General features: G+C 40.7%; 2 protein-coding genes across 3 annotated transcripts in view; one reads left to right on the forward strand and one right to left on the reverse strand.

The window, feature by feature from the left end:
- The window catches only part of LOC110967908 (mediator of RNA polymerase II transcription subunit 15), a 19,807-nt gene extending 2,447 nt beyond the window's left edge, over nucleotides 1–17,360 (forward strand). The window contains 19 exon segments of the mRNA XM_022217658.2: nucleotides 442–580; nucleotides 3,270–3,363; nucleotides 3,498–3,549; nucleotides 4,050–4,073; nucleotides 4,227–4,391; nucleotides 4,560–4,837; nucleotides 7,642–8,067; nucleotides 8,672–8,791; nucleotides 9,722–9,835; nucleotides 10,333–10,451; nucleotides 10,529–10,617; nucleotides 10,620–10,655; nucleotides 11,430–11,564; nucleotides 11,935–11,998; nucleotides 12,593–12,659; nucleotides 12,769–12,926; nucleotides 15,311–15,477; nucleotides 16,550–16,648; nucleotides 16,868–17,360. Coding sequence (XP_022073350.2) covers nucleotides 513–580; nucleotides 3,270–3,363; nucleotides 3,498–3,549; nucleotides 4,050–4,073; nucleotides 4,227–4,391; nucleotides 4,560–4,837; nucleotides 7,642–8,067; nucleotides 8,672–8,791; nucleotides 9,722–9,835; nucleotides 10,333–10,451; nucleotides 10,529–10,617; nucleotides 10,620–10,655; nucleotides 11,430–11,564; nucleotides 11,935–11,998; nucleotides 12,593–12,659; nucleotides 12,769–12,926; nucleotides 15,311–15,477; nucleotides 16,550–16,648; nucleotides 16,868–17,004 — 2,412 coding nt within the window. The 5' untranslated portion in view covers nucleotides 442–512 and the 3' untranslated portion in view covers nucleotides 17,005–17,360.
- An 842-nt stretch (nucleotides 17,361–18,202) lies between these two features.
- Nucleotides 18,203–21,385, reverse strand: thoc6 (THO complex 6). Of its 2 annotated transcripts, XM_022217664.2 has the most exons (13): nucleotides 21,242–21,385; nucleotides 20,562–20,653; nucleotides 20,285–20,349; nucleotides 20,093–20,196; nucleotides 19,976–20,013; nucleotides 19,849–19,897; nucleotides 19,698–19,769; nucleotides 19,486–19,588; nucleotides 19,326–19,375; nucleotides 19,184–19,246; nucleotides 18,776–18,886; nucleotides 18,549–18,677; nucleotides 18,203–18,329 (listed from the first exon to the last, which is right to left on the reverse strand). In XM_022217664.2, the coding sequence occupies exons 1-13, from the start codon at nucleotides 21,254–21,256 to the stop codon at nucleotides 18,249–18,251; spliced, it is 972 nt and encodes a 323-aa protein (XP_022073356.1). In that variant the 5' UTR covers nucleotides 21,257–21,385; the 3' UTR covers nucleotides 18,203–18,248. The 2 variants fall into 2 exon arrangements, with proteins under 2 accessions (XP_022073356.1, XP_022073355.1); XM_022217663.2 differs by lacking the exon at nucleotides 21,242–21,385 and having other exon boundaries at nucleotides 20,562–20,671.
- Nucleotides 21,386–22,718: the final 1,333 nt, after the last annotated feature.

Consider the following 22,718-nt stretch of genomic DNA (forward strand, 5'->3'; position numbering starts at 1 on the left):
CACAAAAACAAACACAAAGAGACAAAATGGCTTCAAGAGGCAAAAACAGTAACACAAAACAACCAAACAGACACAAAAGGACCAAAACACACAAAGAAATTTAAAAGACACAATAAGACAGGAAATAACTACAAACCACCAGAGAGACAGAAAATGAACAAAACCGCAAAGAGACATAAATGGACAATAAAAAGACAAAATCACCACAGAAACACAAAACAACCACAACAATACACAATATATCCACAAACAGACAAAAAACAAGCACAGAGACACACAAAACCATTACAACAAGAAGAAAACAAGAGAAAGAGATCAAATGTGACCCCACAGAAACAGAATGGCTTCACAGACTCAAAGCTGTAGTGCGGTTGTTTGTCCATCCACTAGGAGGCGCCACTGTCCTTCAACAGTAACGCAGCAGTCCCATTTTCCCCGCAGCTGAAGAAGAAGGAGCGGAGCGAAAACATCCAACAGTTCCACTTCAAACCCTTCTGAGACGGTTTCCTACCATGGAAGTACCCGGACCGGACAGCGACTGGAGGAGCCCGCAGTTCCGACAGAAAGTCGTGGCTCAGATGTGAGAAATGTTGCTTAAACGTCGTCTATTTCTCGCTAAGTCACTGTGTTAGCCGAATGTGCTAAGCTAACGTTAGCCTATCTCGGCGGAGCGTCAGATGAAACTGTGCGTGGAAAACAACAAATTAAGAGCATTATTTTATAATAATAACGTTATTCCGGGTCCACAAGTGGGTCTGGATCTACACTCCGAACCGCCGGGTCCTCTCTTTAATTCGGCGTCAATGAAATGTTCAGAATAATCCTCAAGCGGACAATTCAGTCAAGTTTCATTATTAGCATTATTAGCCGCTAAAGCTGATCACTTAATACACGATTACAGTTAACTCATTTTAGCTTTGGCTCATTAGCATCACCACAGTAATCCTCTAATATCACTTTATAGAAACATTTGCAATCTTTTACAGTTTTATACGTGTATGTAAAGCAACGAGATGCGGTTTTACGAACTTAAACAGGACTGAATGTGCTAATTTATAGCATCGCCATGAAAGTAATGACGTTATCTGCGTCATAAATGTTTAATATCCCCAATATATGCACATAAACAAACACATTTCACATGTAAGAGTTAATGCATTTTGACCTCATAATTTAGCTACATGTTTATATTTAATTCGGTGGGAATAAGTTGTACTAAATGGTGATAAAATCAAAAGTTCTGCCCAATTTCATTCATAGCATCATGCCCTGCTAAAACTGATCAGTTCTGACACAGTTTCAGCTACCGGTAACTGGTTTTAGCTTCATTTGGGTGAAAACACCGTAATAATTTATTATTAACTCGTTCCACACTCAGCCTTTTGTAATATACTCACATTTAACCTGATTGTTGAACCAGTTTCAAATAATTTCAGAGAAAAATGAAAGTAAAAGGTGAGACTCTGCTTCAAGTAAAGTCATCCCACCTTGTTTCTGTGCTCGTCACCACAGTAATATGACACAGGCTAGTTTTAATTTGGATGAGTGAACCTTTAAATAGTCCAGGTGAAGAGATGCTGGTGTAACTGAGGAGAATGTCCCATAACACAACTAATCCCTTGAAATAATAAATAATCTGAGTAAATCTGCTGCTGATATTCAAGTATTATGTCCTCCTCCTGACTCACCTGCTTGCAACAATGAAATATTATAAATAATACAAAAATAAAATGTGTTTTCATTGATGTTTGGTTACCTAATGTCATATTTAGTTTGTTGCGAGTTAAATGACACATTAACCTCACAAGGTTAAATGTTGAGATCAAGACTGGCAGGATTACTCGTGATAATGTGGTCCATCAGACTTCTGAATTGAAAGCAATAACACACAGTGTCACTTTTATTAATGCTGCTTACGTGCAATTTCCTGCCCATATTTGTTCTATTTTATTGGTCTTATTTGATCTCATTGTGTCCTCACTGTACTCATGTCATGCCACTTTTGCATATGTTGGAATTCTTAATGTAGTTTTATTTTATATGTACATTAGATTTTCTTATTTACTGTCGTTAATTTAGCTTCCTTCAATGCACCGTCCACTGGCAGCTACTTATATTTTCATCATGCCCCCATGCATGATGACAATAAAACTATTCTATAAATGTTCAGGATTAAAACCCGATATAAATAACAAAAATAGAACTTTACCAACTATGATAAACATTATGGTACGACCCATGGAGATTGGATCATTTAAAGTTTAAGTTATGATGCTACCCAAACATACATGAAGCCAAACAAATCCCTGGATCTTGGTGAACAAGCCTTGTTTTCAGGTTAGTATTTTTTCAGTGAATTTAAAACAGTTCTGTTCTATATGTAGTGAAAGGGAGCATCTGCTGTGAAACTAAAACACAAATGACATGATTAGACACAGATCTGCAGTTTAATTATTGAAATGTTTAATATCAGAATGTTTAGCATCAGTTTTAGTTCCAGATACAAATAGTATTATTTATTTAATATCCCTTTCACACATATGTAATAACATAGGCATACTTGTGTATCTAATGTATGTTTTCTGTGTATGAAGCATATTTGATGTGAATCAATTAAGAGCTGCCACAAATTCGAAAACAATTGTTGAAATTCGAATAATTATCTCAATACTTTGCTGAGCAAAATATTCCAAGATTCACAGGTTCCAGGTTCCTCAATGGGAGCATTTTCTGCATTTCTTTGCATCAGTAAATTAATTATTTCTGGAGTTTGGGCTCTCGGTTTGTTTAAACTGTGTGAGTGTTATAGAAATGTTCCTTAAACTGATTTATTGTAGGTGTATAAAACCATACTGATGACTACATATCTATAAATACATATTTTCAGTGCTGAAGTTAATTGTCACACAACAAAAATCATTTTTACTGCAGAAAACAATAAATATCCACATTTTAAAATCTACAACAGCCCATCTGGAATCCACAGCAGCTTTTCTTTGTATCTACTCTCAGATGTACGTCGCTTCAGATAACAGCGTCTGCGAAATGAAATTGTAGAAGTTCAGTCATTTATATAAAACAAAATAAGACGAGAGCAAAGAAATGAAGGTGTTACCATCTCATCAGTTATCTTCAATTAAAACAAACTGAATTTATAGACAAGTACAAATGAAAAGACAAAAAATATGAAATGTAGATGGAACAACATATAGTTCTGTTCAGTAATTAGACTGTTTTCATATGGAAATAATGATTTGTGTGTTCTCCAGTGAAGAGGCGATGAGAAAAGCTGGAACTGCAAACACAACACACAAGTCTAGCAATGACATGGAGAACCACGTTTATGTGAAGGCAAAAACCAGAGTGAGTTGTTTGTGTCTCTTTGTGGTTGTTTTGTCTTCTTGACTTGCATTACAAATGTTTTAAGACATTTATTTTTTGTGGATAATTCCCTCCAAAGCAATAATCTTTCCATGATGATGTCTTCTGTTTTCCAGGAGGAATATTTATCTCTGGTGGCGAGACTCATCATACACTTCAGGGACATCCGTAAGTCCATCCTCCACTAATTAATATCAGATCAATAACCGAAGCTGCTCACATTAGTCGTTTTCAGTCAGTGCAACATATGAGGAATAAAACCGCATCAGTTAAAGGTTTCATTCTGTGAGTCTCCAGAGCTGTTCACATCCTACATTTCAGAGTTGTGATCAGAGGCGAGCTATTTCCACCATCTACCAGTCTTTATGCTAAGCTAAGCTAACCTGTCCTGACTCCAGAGGCATGAGCTGGAATGAACATGTGATCACAAAGACAGAATTCACTCGGCCTGTTTTCCTGTGTTTAGATGATCCATTAATCAGATTAAATGTTCTTTGCACTTTCATCCGGACATGATTTAATGTTGTGGTCAGTTTAGTTTATCACAGCAGAGAAAACATCAAACCTTCACATTTGACTCTTTGGAATCAGAAGTTTTGGCCGTTTTGCCTGTAAATGTCTGATAGATGAATGAATTGATTGACTATTTTTTTGTTTGTCTGTGACAGATAAGAAGGCTCTCGGGGGTCCAGGTAGGCGAACTTCGTCCCTCTTCGGTCCTCTTTTCATTTCCTCGCTGTGTTCTGTCCTCTGCTGGACCTGTCACTTCAGACTCATGCCGTTCATGATTTCTGCTGTGCATGTTGGAGCTGCGTAATATTGTCTGTTGTCTACCCCTCTGCTAGATCCCATGAATGCCCTGACTAACCTGACAGGGGTTGGAGGGGGCCCGGGCGCCATCGGCATGGGGCCTCGCCCCGCCGGCGCTCCAGTGGGTGGCATGGGGGCCATGGGGCCGATGCAGATAGGCCAGCATGCCATGGCAGGGGTATCTGGAAACCCACAAGCCAGTGAGTGTTTCCTCCATGTGTGTGTTCAGTGGATGCTGGCTGCAGCTCAACGGCTCATTCTGGCCTCAGCTCTGATTTTCAGTCTTTGCTTCGGCTCATTGTGTGTTTGAGTTCTCCTCAGCCTCGTCTGAGCTGTTGCTCCGTCCTTCACCTGCTTCTCCTCTGCAGTAGGAGGTCCAGGCCAGATGCCCATGCAGCAGATGGTGCAGCAGACGCAGGTGCAGCAGAACACATTGCAGTTCCAGCAGTTCCAGCAGACGCAGGTGCAGCAGCAGCAGAACGCCATGCAGCAGCAGCAGCAGCAGAACGCCATGCAGCAGCAGTTCCAGATACAGCAGCAGCTGCGGGCGCAGCAACAGATGCAGCAGCAGCACCAGAACCAACAGCTGCAGCAGCAGCACCAGAACCAGCAGCAGGCAGCCCAGAACCAGCAGCAGCACAACCAGGTACACCGCAGTGAACACTCCACGGGACATCCTGGCTGGCTGAAAAGACGTTTCACATTTATGAATTCAATTTTCTCAACAACAGTTTGCAACATCAGTCCAGACTTTAATCCAACATGTCTGTAGTTACTTTCTGAGGAGATAGAACTCCAGTTTGAGATTCTACAGCATCGTTCTGACCCGTTACCACTTCATTTAATGATCTAAAAGAACAAAGTAGATCTGAAAGTGGAATTACACCCAGTCAGAGTTTAGTAATGAGAAACACATGGATGGGAGACGTAACGTCACTTGTCCTGGAAGAAAGACGATGTGGAGATCTGAGATGTTGTTTCCCACCTATTTGATGACGGGTATCAGCAGCATCCAGTCAGACTGTTAGATAGAAACCATCTCTTTGTAGCTATTTAGTGGTCAACAACCTGGATATTAAGTGACAGAAGTAGCTAAAATCTGGATATTAGCAATACCACAGCTATATCTTGAATTTCCCCTCGGGATTAATAAAATATCTATCTATCTACCTATCTATCTACACACGTGGACAAAATTGTTGGTACCCCTCAGTTAAAGAAGGAAAAACCCACAATTCTCACTGAAATCACTTGAAACTCACAAAAGTAACAATAAATAAAAATTTATTGAAAATTAAATAATCAAAAACAGTCATCACTTTTGAATTGTTGATTAACATAATTATTTAAAAAAACAAACTAATGAAACAGGCCTTGACAAAAATGATGGTACCTCTATAAAAGATTGAAAACTATTTGACCAGAGTGACATGATTAACTCAGGTGTGTCATTTAATTGACATCACAGGTGTTTCCAAACTCATAATCAGTCAGTCTGCCTATTTAAAGGGAGACAAGTAGTCACCCTGCTGTTTGGTGAAAAGGTGTGTACCACACTGAACATGGACAACAGAAAGCGAAGGAGAGAATTGTCCCAGGACATCCGAAAAAAAATGATAGACAAACATCTTAAAGGTAAAGGCTATAAGACCATCTCTAAACAGCTTGAAGTTCCTGTGACAACAGTGGCTCATATTATTCAAAAGTTCAAGACCCACGGGACAGTAGCCAACCTCCCTGGACGTGGCCGCAAGAGGAAAATTGATGACAAATTGAAGAGACGGATCGTTGGAATTGTATCCAAAGAGCCCAGAGCAACCTCCAAAGAAATTAAAGGTGAACTCCAAGGCCAAGGTACATCAGTGTCAGATCGCACCATTCGTCGTTGTTTGAGCCAAAGTGGACTTCATGGGAGACGACCAAGGAGGACACCACTGCTGAAAAAAACTCATAAAAAAGCCAGACTGGAATTTGCAAAAATGCATGTTGACAAGCCACAAAGCTTCTGGGAGAATGTCCTTTGGACAGATGAGACCAAACTGGAGCTTTTTGGTAAGGCACATCAACTCTGTGTTCATAGACTCAAAAACCAAGCATACGAAGAAAAGAACACTGTCCCTACGGTGAAACATGGAGGAGGCTCAGTAATGTTTTGGGGCTGCTTTGCTGCATCTGGCACAGGGTGTCTTGAAAGTGTGCAAGGTACGATGAAATCTGAAGACTATCAAGGCATTCTGGAGAGAAATGTGCTGCCGAGTGTCAGAAAGCTTGGTCTCAGTCGCAGGTCATGGGTCTTCCAACAGGACAACGATCCAAAACACACAGCCAAAAACACCCAAGAATGGCTGAGAGAAAAGCGTTGGACTATTCTAAAGTGGCCTTCTATGAGCCCAGATCTGAATCCCATTGAACATATGTGGAAGGAGCTGAAACATGCCATTTGGAGAAGACACCCATCAAACCTGAGACAACTGGAGCTGTTTGCTCATGAGGAGTGGGCCAAAATACCTGTTGACAGCTGCAGAACGCTCATTGACAAATACAGAAATCGTTTAATTGCAGTGATTGCCTCAAAAGGTTGTGCAACAAAATATTAAGTTATGGGTACCATCATTTTTGTCCAGCCCTATTTCATTAGTTTGTTTTTTTCAATAATTATGTTAATCAACAATTCAAAAGTGATGGCTGATTTTGATTATTTAATTTTCAATAAATTTTTATTTATTGTTACTTTTGTGAGTTTCAAGTGATTTCAGTGAGAATTGTGGGTTTTTCCTTCTTTAACTGAGGGGTACCAACAATTTTGTCCACGTGTGTATCTATCTATAACCACCAGAGGCCAAATATTTGATTGTTAGATCTTGAAATTGCAGAATGTTCAGACATTGTTGTGTCTATAAAGATCCTTTAAGTGCATATATATGAATGGATCCATTTATTTCCATAAAAATACAGTCTTTGGTCCACATGAACAACTTTTGAGGCTCTAACATCAGTAGAATCTTATCTGTGGAAATTTGGAAAAGACAAGATTCCAGTTTTTAGATATTTAGACTAAATGTTGATGTGGACTTGTTGGTAGGAAACAGAACCTGGTGTTCTAGAGGTCTCGATGTTGGTGTTAGATGTGCAGAGTTATAAACTGCTTCATGTTGAATTTAACAACAAATGAGGTCGATTTTGTCTTAACCTTCACATACAGACACTGTGGGAGTTACATTTCTGGAGACGTTGAAGTCTTCAAATGTTTTTTAAGAAAAACAATTTCCTAAATATTTTACAACAGTCACAGGTTTCAAACATGAAATTCTCCAAACTTTTGTCGAAGTATTTTAGAGGATGTAGTTCTTGGTACCAACTAGCAAACTGTGGACAGAACCTGAGACGTTGGAGCAGCATCGCTGTCCTTCTGTTTCTCTGGTGATGACTCGGTTTTATCTGGTTCTGCAGATGCATCCGACGAGGATTCAGCAGCAGCAGATGGTGCAGCTGCAGCTGCAGGCCCAAGCTCAGGCTCAAGCTCAGGCTCAGGCCCAAGCACAAGCACAAGCCCAGGCCCAGGCTCAGGCTCAGGCTCAGGCTCAGGCCCAGGCTCAAGCTCAAGCCCAGGCCCAAGCCCAAGCCCAAGCCCAGGCCCAAGCCCAGGCCCAGGCCCAAGCCCAAGCCCAGGCCCAGTCCATCCAGCACATGGTACAGCAGCCGGTCCAGACTCAGCCTCAGCAGGGTCAGATGCCTCCACACTCCCAGCAGCAGCAGCAACAGCAGCAGCAGCCTGGCATGGTGCCTCAGTCTCTGGCCGGACAGATGACGTCCACTCAGCACGTCCCCATCACCTCTCTGAGTCAGCAGCAGCAGCTCAAGATGCAGGCCTTCCAGGTGAGACGCTCATAGAAGGTCCTGGACTCTGTTACTTTCAGATTCCTTTTGTTTGTTAGACTGATGGATGCCTCGTTGTCAAACACCAGACTTCATTCAGACATTGTCCGATTTAGACGAGATTTTACTCAGGTAAAATCCTCAGCTTTTCCTGTCAAGTTCATGGCTTTAAACAGACGTCTATAGTACCAGGCTACATTCAAAGTATTCCTCATTTTAGACCTGACTTTATTCAGTTAAAACTGTTCACAAACCACAATAATTTCTTGTGTAGCTGCACAGACGTCTATGGTATTAGACTGTATTCAAATTACGCCCAATTTCAGATTACTTTATTTTAATTCTTGTGTAGCTGCTTGTGTTTTTGTTGAAACTCTTTTCTCATGTCGTTTTGAAAAAAAAATCAGAACTTCTTCACACGAAGATAGATACTTTATTAATCCCAAGGGAAGTTCAAGCTCTAATAAATTCCATCAATATGAAACCATGTGCATATCAAACGGGAGGTGAGGACAGCCTGTCTGTTTCTGCCAACTGTCTGTGCATCAGTTTACCGTCTACCGTCCCTCTGCTTGCATGCTTTGCCCTTTTTGTGTGAAAGCAGGCCCGTGCAGTGTTGCAGCAGCAGCAGCAGCAGCAGGCGCAGCAACAAGCCCAGCAGGCCGCAGCTCAGGCGCAGCTCAACGCTGCCGCTGCAGCTGCCGCCGCCGGGGCACCTGGACAGGTGAGAGTGCAGCCGCCACAGTGCTTCATGCGCAACAAATCGAATCACACAATCCGGCCGCAGGACCATCACTCAGATTTACATTTAGATTAAAGAAATGTTCTGAAGAACCTACAAGAGAAGTCCAGCTGATTTCTGCTGAAGCTCCTACTATTACCATGATCTGGATGAGTGAGAATCTACACAGACATTTTAAAGGCGAGTCTTTTGTTCAGGCAACTGTGGCCTGAATGTTCATCATGGGACAGGTTTTTAATCATATGTGATCTCTGATGGTACCTGAGCTAGGACTGAAGGCTTTGGAGAAAGTATCTAATTGAGATTTGATCAGTGATATAAACTTTCCACTCTGGGTCAGACCTGCTGTGTAACATGTCTTGAACTGCAGCGTTTCCTATTTGCCCATCATAATGTTTTAAGTTTTGGTTTAAAATTGATTAGGGAGCTATTTCAACTGCAGACACATGACATTTACTACACTTGGGTGTATTATAGCGCTGTAGGATGATGCCATAATCGGTTAATCAACTATTGATTAATAATGGTGCAGATCATTAAGAGTTTTTCTCTCAATTGATATCTTCAGCTTCCTGCTCTGCTCTAACTTCATGACAAAGGATCAGACTGAGGTTCGTACTGATACAGGTTAAAAATTCGGCCTCGATATTGATCTTTGAGATTGCATCGGCAAATGATCGATTTATAATCATGAGCATTCCTTAAATCGATTAATTTTTCAGCTCACAGTTTCGGCAGCGGGATTGAGATGAGATCGAAGTTGCTCTCTTCATAGTTGTTTTTTGCATTTCTCAAACAAACGTGCAAGTTTTCTGTGAACATTTTGAAGCTGCTCATCACCTGCTGGTACCGGCACAGCTCAGGTAAAGTCAGCAGCTCACCTGTCCTCTCTCATGTCCTCCTCCTTTAAAGCTGGTTCGTCCTGGGATGCAGATTCCTCCCCGGCTGCCTCGAGCTCCTCTCAACCCCAACATTCCTCCTCCAAACGCCACCGGTGTGGTCGGAGGACAGACGATGAATCAGCAGGTATTTATCCCGGTCAGACTTCTGACCTCCGCCTGTCCACGCTTTGCTTCTGTCTGCAGCGTCTAGAACACCAAACCTCACTGAGAATGTTCCCAGTTTTAGATGTGACTTTATGCACTTGTGGTGTGGCTGCACAGACTCTGCAGCACCAGACTTCATTCAGAAAAGTCTTAATTTTAAACTTGACTTTAATCTCTAGTTGTGTGGCAGCACAGTCAACTATAGGACCAGACTTTATCCAAAATGTTCCCAGTTTTAGACTTGACTTCATTCAGTACTCTAACCAGTGAAAATCCTCTGACGTTGACTCATATCAGGGCTTTTCTTAGTTTTACTACTTTTTACAGTGTAGAATCAAACTGAGGGTGTAAATAAATATGCACTGCAGAAAATATCAAACCTCTGCTGTGATATTTTAATCGAGTCTTTATTGATCAGACTGATATCTGACCAGTTTGAACCTGAAGCCTCCTCTGATTGGCTCGTTCCGTCTCCAGGTGCAGCAACATTCCATGACGTCATCGCCCTCCCCGATGCAGGTCCAGACGCCGCAGGCGATGCCGCCTCCTCCCCAGCCGTCACCACAGCCGCCCACGTCTCAGCCCAACTCGGCCAGGTACGGTGGCGTCCCAGGCTGCACCTTGTTTCCAGCTAATAGACTCGTCCCATTTCTAACCCTGCTCTTCTGTGCAGCTCCGGTCCCACGCCGTCTCCGGGAGGCTTCCAGCCCAGCCCGTCCCCTCAGCCCTCGCCCAGCCCGGCCACGTCCAGAACCCCCAGAACTACGGAGTGCCCTCCCCAGGACCCCTCAACACTCCAGGTAATAGACCGATCCCGCCACCTGCCGTCTCATCCACAGCTGCTTCCTCGTGTCTCAAAGCCCTGGATCTGTTTCTCCCTGCAGTGGTGATGAAATGATCAACTGATAAATCTTTCTCTGATCCTTTAATAAGGCATCAACTGTTGCAGTAAATTTAAATGCTCTAGAATAAATTACAATCAGATATTTATTGATTTGTCATTGAAAATTGGGTTACATTTAAAAAGAGACAGTAATAAAAATATGAGCATCAAGATATGAATGTAAATGTGTTAAAGAGACAAATGTACAGATAATTTAATAATCTGTGTTCACTTTTAAAGAAATATTTAGTTTGCAGAAATATTTATTATAACTGCAAACTAAACACTTTTGGTTTTTGGTTGAAAAAACTGAGTCATTTATATATTTTTTCATTCCTCATTGTATTAATTGGAACTGCAGCTGCTAATTATTAACCATTAAATCGATCTCAAACTACCCTGGTAATAAGCAAATCAGTTTTAATATTTTTTTAAATTTAAAACTAAGTTCCGGGATTGCAGGATTCAAGCAAAAATCACTGAAACTAAAATGAAAAGAACTGAGAATAAAAATAAATACACAGTTCCCGAACTAGTTTGATTCATTGGGGTTCATTTACTAAAAATAATGGGCATTTTTCTTAAACAAGTGGTCAGAAATAACAGGAAAATACATAAATTTCTGTCAGATTGTCACAGACTTTACTGTACATAGCTGATCATCACCTTCCTTGTCCTCCCCTGTCCACAGGTAACCCCAGCTCGGTGATGAGTCCGGCCGGAGCCACGTCTCTGGAGGACCAGCAGTACATGGAGAAGCTGAAGCAGCTGTCAAAGTACATCGAGCCGCTGCGACGGATGATCAACAAAATAGACAAAAACGAAGGTCTGTCTCTCCGTCTTCCTGTTTGTGTTTACAACAACAACGACACACCAGAAACTAACAGCTGAAGAAATACTGAGACACAACTGAAGAATTATTAGAAACATACACGAAGAGAAATTCTGCAGCCTGATGCTCGTTAACGGATCAGATATTCATGTTCTCTAGAACTAAAATAATTAGTTCATTAAATATAAGACAGCAGTCACATAATGTAAACCACCAATTAGTATTTAAAGGGTTAAAATCCAGAAAATGAACAAACATTTGAAAGTTGTGATTGAGACACTAATATGAATATATACCATCATTTAATCAATTAAAGGTGTTGTAGATATTTTACTGTTATTTTGGTTGTTGTTTGTGTTTGCAGACAGGAAAAAGGACCTGAGTAAGATGAAGAGTTTGCTGAACATCCTGACTGATCCGAACACCAGGTACTGTTCATTCATTCTGCTGCTTTGCATAAACACCAACAATAATAAACAACAGAACCTTCACATTAAATCCGTTTCTGTGCTGCACTCACAATCACAGAAGTGAAGGGGACTCACATTTCCTAAAAAGCACAGAAAGGAAGGGAGACAGCAATAAAATATGCGCAAAGTGGGATGAAAAACACGAGTATTTTCTCAAATAAATAAGAAATATCAAAAGCAAGAGCCACTGACAGCTTCAGATTAATAAATAATATGTATATTTTTTTGATTCATTTCTTTAGCCTTTGATTTTGTAATTTGACCTGAATACTTTGATAAATTACTCATTCCTTGTTGAGTATAAATAAAGCAATTGTCCTGCTGAACAAGTGACTGACTAACCTGTTCGTGCTATCTATTGTCGTCGTCTGTGCTTTATGCAGCTGGTACTCTGCGATTGTTGTTGATTTGCTCTGCTGGCTGTATAGTGATTTGCTCCACGAGGACAATAAAGATTCCTTGAACCTTGAACATTGAAAGGTTGAATGAATCAGAGGTGTAAATCCAGAGCAGACATTAGCTGGTTTCAGTCTTGGTCTTGTCTTGCTGCAGATGTCCTCTGAAGACGCTGCAGAAATGTGAAATTGCTCTGGAGAAGCTGAAGAACGACATGGCCGTGGTGAGAACAATGTCTGCTGTTTTTATTCACCGTTTCTTTTAAATCGTTGCTGTTTTCTTCAGTTAAGTGTTGCTGGATTCCTCGGTGACGTTGTGTCCTGTTGCTTTAGCCGACGCCCCCGCCCCCTCCAGTCCTCACCAAGCAGCAGTACCTGTGTCAGCCGCTGCTGGACGCCGTCATGGCCAACATCCGATCCCCGGTCTTCAACCACTCGCTGTACCGGACCTTCGCCCCGGCCATGAGCGCCATCCACGGACCCCCGATCATGTAAGAAACCGATCATTGATGAAGTTCTGAGGCTCAGAAATGATGGAGAAAGTCCATTAAAAAGTGATGAATCTGGACAGATCTCTACGATCTTAACCCTCCTGTTGTCTTCATTTATGAGCACCAAAAAATATTGCTCCTTGTCTGAAAAAAATCCAAAAATTTCTGAAAACTTGCAAAACCTTTGGGAAGAAAATTCCAATACTTTCTTAAAAGTTTCCCTTAAACGTTTTATTTAAAAAAAAAATAAAAAAAATTGGCAAGAAAATTGTTGTACATATTTTCAAAAAATGAGTAAAAATCTTCCAAGAAATCCAAAAAATATCTAAAATGATTACATATATATCAGTAAAACTTCTAATATTTTCTTTAAGAACATTCACATAAAAATCAACCAAAATCCAGCGGATTTCGCTGGATTTTGGTTGATTTTTATGTGAATGTTCTTAAAAAAAAAAAAAACATTTTTAACATCTTTTTTTTCCACCCAAAAATGTTCAAATACACACGTGGACAAAATTGCTGGTACCCCTCAGTTAAAGAAGGAAAAACCCACAATTCTCACTGAAATCACTTGAAACTCACAAAAGTAACAATAAATAAAAATTTATTGAAAATTAAATAATCAAAAACAGCCATTACTTTTGAATTGTTGATTAACATAATTATTTAAAAAAACAAACTAATGAAACAGGGCTGGACAAAAATGATGGTACCTCTATAAAAGATTGAAAACTATTTGACCAGAGTGACATGATTAACTCAGGTGTGTCATTTAATTGACATCACAGGTGTTTCCAAACTCATAATCAGTCAGTCTGCCTATTTAAAGGGAGACAAGTAGTCACCCTGCTGTTTGGTGAAAAGGTGTGTACCACACTGAACATGGACAACAGAAAGCGAAGGAAAGAATTGTGCCAGGACATCCGGAAAAAAATTATAGACAAACATCTTAAAGGTAAAGGCTATAAGACCATCTCTAAACAGCTTGAAGTTCCTGTGACAACAGTGGCTCATATTATTCAGAAGTTCAAGACCCACGGGACAGTAGCCAACCTCCCTGGACGTGGCCGCAAGAGGAAAATTGATGACAAATTGAAGAGACGGATCGTTGGAATTGTATCCAAAGAGCCCAGAGCAACCTCCAAAGAAATTAAAGGTGAACTCCAAGGCCAAGGTACATCAGTGTCAGATCGCACCATTCGTCGTTGTTTGAGCCAAAGTGGACTTCATGGGAGACGACCAAGGAGGACACCACTGCTGAAAAAAACTCATAAAAAAGCCAGACTGGAATTTGCAAAAATGCATGTTGACAAGCCACAAAGCTTCTGGGAGAATGTCCTTTGGACAGATGAGACCAAACTGGAGCTTTTTGGTAAGGCACATCAACTCTATGTTCATAGACTCAAAAACCAAGCATACGAAGAAAAGAACACTGTCCCTACGGTGAAACATGGAGGAGGCTCAGTAATGTTTTGGGGCTGCTTTGCTGCATCTGGCACAGGGTGTCTTGAAAGTGTGCAAGGTACGATGAAATCTGAAGACTATCAAGGCATTCTGGAGAGAAAAGTGCTGCCTAGTGTCAGAAAGCTTGGTCTCAGTCGCAGGTCATGGGTCTTCCAACAGGACAACGATCCAAAACACACAGCCAAAAACACCCAAGAATGGCTGAGAGAAAAGCGTTGGACTATTCTAAAGTGGCCTTCTATGAGCCCAGATCTGAATCCCATTGAACATATGTGGAAGGAGCTGAAACATGCCATTTGGAGAAGACGCCCATCAAACCTGAGACAACTGGAGCTGTTTGCTCATGAGGAGTGGGCCAAAATACCTGTTGACAGCTGCAGAATGCTCATTGACAAATACAGAAATCGTTTAATTGCAGTGATTGCCTCAAAAGGTTGTGCAACAAAATATTAAGTTATGGGTACCATCATTTTTGTCCAGCCCTATTTCATTAGTTTGTTTTTTTCAATAATTATGTTAATCAACAATTCAAAAGTGATGGCTGATTTTGATTATTTAATTTTCAATAAATTTTTATTTATTGTTACTTTTGTGAGTTTCAAGTGATTTCAGTGAGAATTGTGGGTTTTTCCTTCTTTAACTGAGGGGTACCAACAATTTTGTCCACGTGTGTATTTCCCAAAAATGTTGAAAATGTGGACATCAGAAATTCACTGTGAAAACATATATTTATTTCCACATTTTTAAACTGTAAAACGGGTAAATTTGACCCGCAGGACAACACGAGGGTTAAAGGATGTGAGAATATTCATACTATGAAGGTAGAACTTTGATCATTATTAAAGTCCTCAAGAAGAAGAAGCAGATGGTTCTGAGGAGGTTCTGGTTGGTTTTCATGGATGAATCCGCTTCCTCAGGGGTCCGAACGTCTCCGGCAGAAAGAGAAAACACGAAGAGGACGAGCGTCAGACCATCTCCAACATCCTGCAGGGGGAGGTGGCTCGCCTCGACGTCAAGTTCCTGGTCAACCTGGACCCTTCGTACTGCAGCAACAACGGCACTGTGCACCTCGTCTGCAAGCTGGGTGAGGAGCAGTGCAGCCGATCAGTCAGTCAGTGCGTCAGGTCCAGGAGGTTGTTTAACTCAGCATCTTGGATCTGCATGCGTCTGATCAGGAAACACCTTTAGTAACGTCAACATCAAGAAGGTTTTTCCTTACGAAGTGCTAGTAAGGAGAAAAACTGTTGATCAGTCTGAGTTCTGTTTGTCCAACATCTCAGGTTCTGTTCAGTTTACCTCTTTGCCCAACACTAAGTTCTGTCAAATGTTTTGGCTGAATTTAAAGAATTTTATGTTTTCAGACCTGGATTTTTGTATTTTAGAAAAGAATAGAAGATTATTATTGTCAATTGCTCTATAGATAGATACATTGACCCTTATTGATCTCGCAGCGGGGAAATTTAGTGTTACAGCAGCAAAGACAGAAAAAACAGGACGGACACAGTGCACAGACATAAACAGATCCTTTCTCTTTTGAGAGAAGAAATATAAATATTTATAGTGTTAAATATAGAAAAATAAGAATATACATCCAGGACATACAGAGGAACCAGAAAGACGCGCACCCTTTGTTTTAGCACCATACATTTAAAAAAAAAAAGTATCAAAAATGCAATATAAATTAAATAAAGTACAATAACTAAAATATATAAAAATCAACCTATGAACTGGCAGTAGTGCGATATAAGACCGCTTATTGAGGTGATAATAGTGCAAGTATTGTAACAGTTGTTGTAGTGCAAATGGTTCTATGAGTTTTTATGTGCAAAAACGGGTTCAGTATCGCCAGAAATAGAACTAACAGCCATGAAATGTGGTGAGAACAGACAGAGTAGTTTCATCAGATCAGAATGACTAATTGTTGCAGAATGTTCAATCCAGACTGGTGTTGTCTCCATAAAGAAACAGACACCGGTGTTCATAGAGGTCGAGATGTTGATGTTCGTTGTGTGAAGTTAGAAACTGCTTCATGTTTAATTAACAACGTATGAGGCTGATTTTGATGTAGATGAATCAAGAGTTGAACTGATCAAATGTTCAAACACAGAATTACAGAAACGTTGTCATCAGGTTTCCCGTTGTTGGTTCTGTTCCAGATGATAAGAACCTCCCCAGTGTTCCTCCTCTGCAGCTCAGTGTTCCTGCTGATTATCCCGATCAGAGTCCATACTGGGCCGACGATGGAGAACAGTACGGTGAGGTTCTCCTGCTCACGTTTAATCATTCGCATTCCTCATCTTGTCAATGTCCATCTCCGTGGTAACCTCTTCCTATGTGTGTCTGTCTCCATGGTAACCTCATCCTCTGTGTGTCTGTCCACATGGTAACAACCTCCTCTGTGTATGTCCGTCTCCATGGTAACCTCCTCCTATGTATGTGTCCGTCCCCATGGTAACCTCTTCCTTTGTCTCCAGGTGCGAACTCCTTCCTGCAGTCGGTCCACAGAAACATGACGTCCAAACTGCTGCAGCTACCGGACAAACACTCAGTGACGGAGCTGCTCAACACCTGGGCTCAGAGCGTCCGGCAGGCCTGTCTGTCAGCCGCCTGAGGCCCCGCCCACAGGAGGCCCCGCCCCCTGCAGCTTCAGTAACTCCACCACTGCTACAAATAGACTGTAAAACTGTCTGTTCTCTGCACTGTGGAGCTCCTTATCCACTGTAGTCCTGACGCATTCTGGGTAGATCCAGCTCAACCAACAGCTTAGCTCTATGTGAAGCTCCTCCTTCAGTTTGTAAATAACAATAATGAGAAGTACAGTTTGTCCCCACTCATACTCTGCTCCCTGAACGCATCATGACTTGGTTCTTTGTGTTGGACGGGGGGTTCCAGTTTGGTTCTGGAGAACTCGTCTGTCTGATCTGTAAATGTTTCTCTGCTTTCATAAATAAAATGTGTTCAGTTCAACTTTTTAAATCGAGAACTTTGTTCCCGTTGAACATTTTCCCTCCAGCCGCGTCTGTTCCTGTTTAACTGCTTGTAAAATGAAAAGCAACTGTGTTAACATTTTAGATGTACTCGAGCCGCTGCAGCAGAACCAGAACCGAACATAAAGTGGCAAAAATCTGCAGAAGAGAACATGATTCGACATTCGTTGTGTGTTTGACCCACACAGCAGGGGGAGCTGTTGGAGCTGCAGAAGAAGAAAACTTGACACCAACAGAAACCTGCTTCATTTGTAGTTAAATGTTTTCTAGTCCAGATGTTTAACCTGCTGAACTCAAATAAGCTTGTTTTTTCTCTCCCGTCTCATTTTTCTTCACTGTGGTTCAATTTCAATCTAAAATCCTGGAAACAATACAGCGGGAAGGAGAAGAGAGAACTCAGAAATGTCTTCTGAAACAACCTGGAATCATGACGTCCACAGACTTCACCAACACTGGAAAGGTCATTTAACTATTTAACTTTACAGCTTCGGAAAGCACCATTGTTTTTTAACGTTTTGTATTTTAAGTCTCATTTTTGCAGTTTTTAAGTCTTGTTTGTGTCTATTTGGACCAGTCATCTTCTCACCACATATTGTAGATATTTAAATAGTTCTATTTTTACAGCCTCTACAATCAACATTTTTGTTGTTTTGTCTCTTTGTGGTCGTTTTGTCATTTTTATATTTCATTTCTGTTGTTTTTCTCCATGTTCTGTAGGTATTTAACTATTTACATCTTTCCAGACTTTGTTTCTTTGCGACGGGTTTTGAGTTTTAATCTGAGTTCCACAGATTTTTGGGGGGTGGGGGAATAAAAACACGGTTTTTATAAAATGAGAAAATATTTTATTAAGTTGAGCTAGAAACATTCAGAAGCTGAGGGAGAAGGCTCTGTAGGAAAGGTTGGTGAAAACGTCAATGTGGTCGCTGCTTCCTCCCACTGTCAGCACCTGAAACACACGACACCTTTACCTGATGGGACGTTCACTGACCCACCGTTAACATGGGAAAAACACGCATCCATCAAGAGTTACAAAAACTTTTGATTTTTAAAATTAATTTTAAGAACTTTAACTTGACTTCTTTCCTGAAATGAAACAAATGTTTGTACGTAATAACAAAAAGCTTCTCTGCCATCAGGAAACACTGCGTTGCCTTCAGGGACTCACCCGGTGCTCGGTGCTGTTGGTGTTCAGCTGCAGTGTGTTGAGGCTCTGAGGAGTGCAGGGAATCTGAGCTTTCACCTCCCCGCCCAATAGACAGTGGGACACGAACGCACCTTCACCCACCGCCAGGATCTACAGAGCAGCAAGTGAATGCACCATAAACACACATAGCAGCAAGTGAACGCAACACAAACACAGAGCCGCAAGTCAATGCCACACAAACAGCTCACCTTGTCCTGGTAGAACGCTGCCTGTCGCTGGCAGCCGCTCAGAGGGAAGACGGAGGTTGGAGACAACGAGCGAAGATGCCACAGAGACAGAGACGGACCTCCACCACACAACTACAACACAACACAACCACAGCAACACAATACAGTCAGTAACTGATCAGCATCTGCAAACATCAGAGAAAGATCAGGTTCACTAGTGCAACACCTCACAATTCATTTACATCCAGTGTGATGGTCTAATACCTGGATTAAACCGTTACAGTCTAATACCTGGAAGCCTGATATCTGGATGCAGTGTGACAGTCTAACACCTGGAGGTAAATGTGACAGTGTAGTATCTGAAAACAGTCACTGATTTATGAAACTAGCAGCCTGCTGACTGAATAAGTGCATTCAGTGTTTAGTTACCATCCAGTCGGAGTCAGTGGTCAGACAGCTGATCCATTTACCGAACTGAGGCCGAGCACAGCTCTGAAACAAAACCAGACCCAGGTCACTTTATTCACAGGCTAAACATGGAGCAGAAATAAAGCAGCAGAAACAAACTCACCTCATATTTATAGACTTCAATGCAGTGAACGCACTGACCGGACCTGCTGTCTGCAAACACACATCATCATCATCTTCTTCTTCATTGTCATCATCTCCATCATCAACAGCACTGCCATCATCATCATCATCTTCATTCCAAAATGGCTGCTCTCACTCACCCCACATCCTCACTGCTCCATCTTCTCCTCCTGACAGAATCTCAGCTTCTCTGTCTCTGACGCTCACACAGTGGATGTAGTCCGAGTGTCCTTGAAGGACGTTCTGGAGGCAGACAGAACCACATCACATAACTGGGACGGACCTGAACCAGACCAGAACTGGGCCTCAACTAAACCAGAACTGGACCAGACATGATGCGGCAGTGACCCACCTTAAAGACTCCATGTTCCAGGTCCAGGATGTGGATGTTGTTGTCTCCTCCTCCCACCACCAGACTGTTGTCCTGACACAAGCACACAACACACTAACAACAACCCACAAAATATATTTAACGTGTGTTTTGTTGTTGTTTTTTTTCTCACTCTGGGGTTGATGATCATGGAGTTGATCTCTGGGATCTCCAGACTGGACCTACAAACATATAAACACTGAGTCAGTCCTTCTGTCCTTCAGTCCATCAAGAACAAACACAACAAACGGTTTCCTCACTTGTAGTTTGGTCTCTTGGTCCACAGAGGTTTGACGTTCTGAGGAAACACAAAGTCCAACATGAGACAAACAGGTTCAGGTTCAGGTTCAGGTTTAGATTCAAGTTCAGTTCTTTACCTTCTTGCTGAGTTCATTCCAGCTCCAGGCGCTGATCTCGCCGTTACCTGCACTGAGGAGGTGAACATCAGTGGACAGCAGGGAGAAGACTGGACCTTCATGGGCTGGAGACAGGAGGAGGATGGAGGAGAAAGGAGTTAAAACTGAGTTCACCTGTTAAACTGAGTCCTCTGCAGGTTAAACTGAACTCACCTGTGAAGGTCAGAACTGGCTTCTGATTGGCTGCTGTGGCGTCTGGACTCAGAGCTGCAGAGAGACTGAAATACAGAGAATCAATCAGATCAATCTACACCGATCGATCATCTGGACCAATCAATGAGATCAAACTGAAATGATTGATCAACTGGATCAATCTGAACCGATCAGTGAGAGCTGTATAGGTGGGGAAGGTTATTGACCAGAGTACTGATCAGGTGTGTGATGTTACTGATCAGGTTATTGATGAGGGTATTGATCAGTGCTGTCCTACCTGAACACTGCGATCTCTCCATAGTTGTTTCCAGCGGCCAGGAATCGTCCGCAAGGAGAGAAGCTCTGAGAGAAGACGGACATGTGGAGGAGCTGCAACCATTCAAACATTCTGTTAATCAATCACATAGCTAATCAATAAACATGATAGATTAGGTTTCTTTTTCAGCTGTTGTTGCTGCACTAAATCTGACTTTAGGCATTTTTAATATTAATGTAACATTAATATATCATTTTAAACATCCATCAGATCTCCTGAAGCTGCAGAAACTGTGGAACAAACTCCATGTGATCAAGCAGCACAGCTAACTGGTTTATCAATGAAACAGCTGAAACCAGCCGAATGATGCGGGGGCTTCACTTTAGCACTGACATTTCTAAAAAACCTGCAGTTCAATGTAAAATGTTTCACTAGTAAAGAAAAAAATCTAAATTTGCAGAATATTTAACGGAGTTTCGTTTAAGTCCCTATCTAGCTATAAAAGTGAACATTCGGTGAAATAGAGGAAAGAAGGAACAAACGGAACTTTTTAAAGCGTTTTTTGTGTTTCCCTCTGGGAACCGAACATAAAGGAGGCATTAGCGTCAGTAGCAACATTAAGAACAATACAGCGGACTTTAGCACATTTTAGCCGACAATATGAGCGAGTTTCTTCATTCATGGCCAGAAAAGAACTTCACCTCTATGGGACCCATTCTGCTGCCACTGAGCCTCCCGAAATCGCAGAAAAACGCGTAAAACACAGAAAATACCGAAGCAGAGCTGTGAAAACTCAAGCGGCGCCGCCGAGAGGGAAACAAATGAATGGAGGCGCGCAAATATGACGTCAGAGCAACGCAGGGAAACAGTTGCTTTTTATATTTTTTATTATAAATATGTAATAATCATTAGGACAAAAGGAATTATAGAAAAGATTTGAAAACAAACAATAGAATACGACAAAATGAAGTCATAAATATTAATAAAACATATGAAAACAAGGAAAAACTAACCTTTATTATTTGGTTATGCTTGTGATTTTTTATTATTTACCATTATTCCTATTCTGACATCTGTTAAAGACAATAAAAAGAAACTAAGTATTTGAAAATGTATCAAATTAATTTTTAAAAATGACTGTACACAAGATTAATTATTTTATTGTTAAATGGGGAAATATTTTATCAATCTTAAACAAACAACGCATTTTTTTAACCCTCGTGTTGTCCCGCAGGTCAAATTGACCCTTTCTAAAGTTTGAAAATGTGAGGAAAAAAATTGATTTTCACAGACTTCACAAACTTCTGATGTCCACATTTTCAACATTTTTGCGAGTTTATTTGAATATTTTTTTGATGGAAAAAAATGTTTCTTGAAGAACATTGACAAGAAAATGAACCAAAATCCAGCAAATTGAGCGTTTTGATTTTTTTTGCGAATGTTCTTAAATAAAACAGGAATTTTACTGATTTATATGTAATCACTTTAGATATTTTAAGGATTTTTTGGGAACATTTTTACAATTTTTGGAAAATATTTACAAGAATTTTATTGCCAAATTTAGGATATTTTTTAAAATAAACTTTAAAGGAATTATTGGAATTTTCTTCCTGAAGGTTTTGCAAATTTTCTGATTTGTTTTTTTTTTTTTTTTGCTGAATTTTTGGATTTTTTTTTAGGCAAGGAAACTAATTCTTTTGGTGCCATTAAATGAAGACAACAAGAAGGTAAAATATATTTTTTTATGTATGAACAAAAATGATGATATATTTTAAAATGTAAAACCTTTTTAAATCTACCAAAAAAATTTAAAAATCCAAACTATTCATTGTTCAAAATAGCTCACTGTTTGATTTATATACTATAATATTCATTCATTATTAAACTAGAAAACATTGTTTTATAATTGTTTATGCAACTAATTCTTGTTTTTTTTATGATTGATTGATCTGAACTGGTGTGTTTCCAGCAGCTGATATTAACACAGCGGCTCACCTCATCCAGATGCTCTGAGGATCAATATGCTCATTGATTTCATGTGATGTAGCTACAGCAGCCTTCAGGGAGCTGCTCTTTAGCTTTAATAAAGAAGCTCTTCAGTGCTGCTGTAAATCTGCTGCTGCTCATCTATACTCACTGTGTTCATGTTGTGTGTTTCTTTCAGCAGCAGCAACACAA

Source organism: Acanthochromis polyacanthus, chromosome 21 (assembly GCF_021347895.1).
Source record: "Acanthochromis polyacanthus isolate Apoly-LR-REF ecotype Palm Island chromosome 21, KAUST_Apoly_ChrSc, whole genome shotgun sequence".
Taxonomy (NCBI): Eukaryota; Metazoa; Chordata; class Actinopteri; family Pomacentridae; genus Acanthochromis; species Acanthochromis polyacanthus.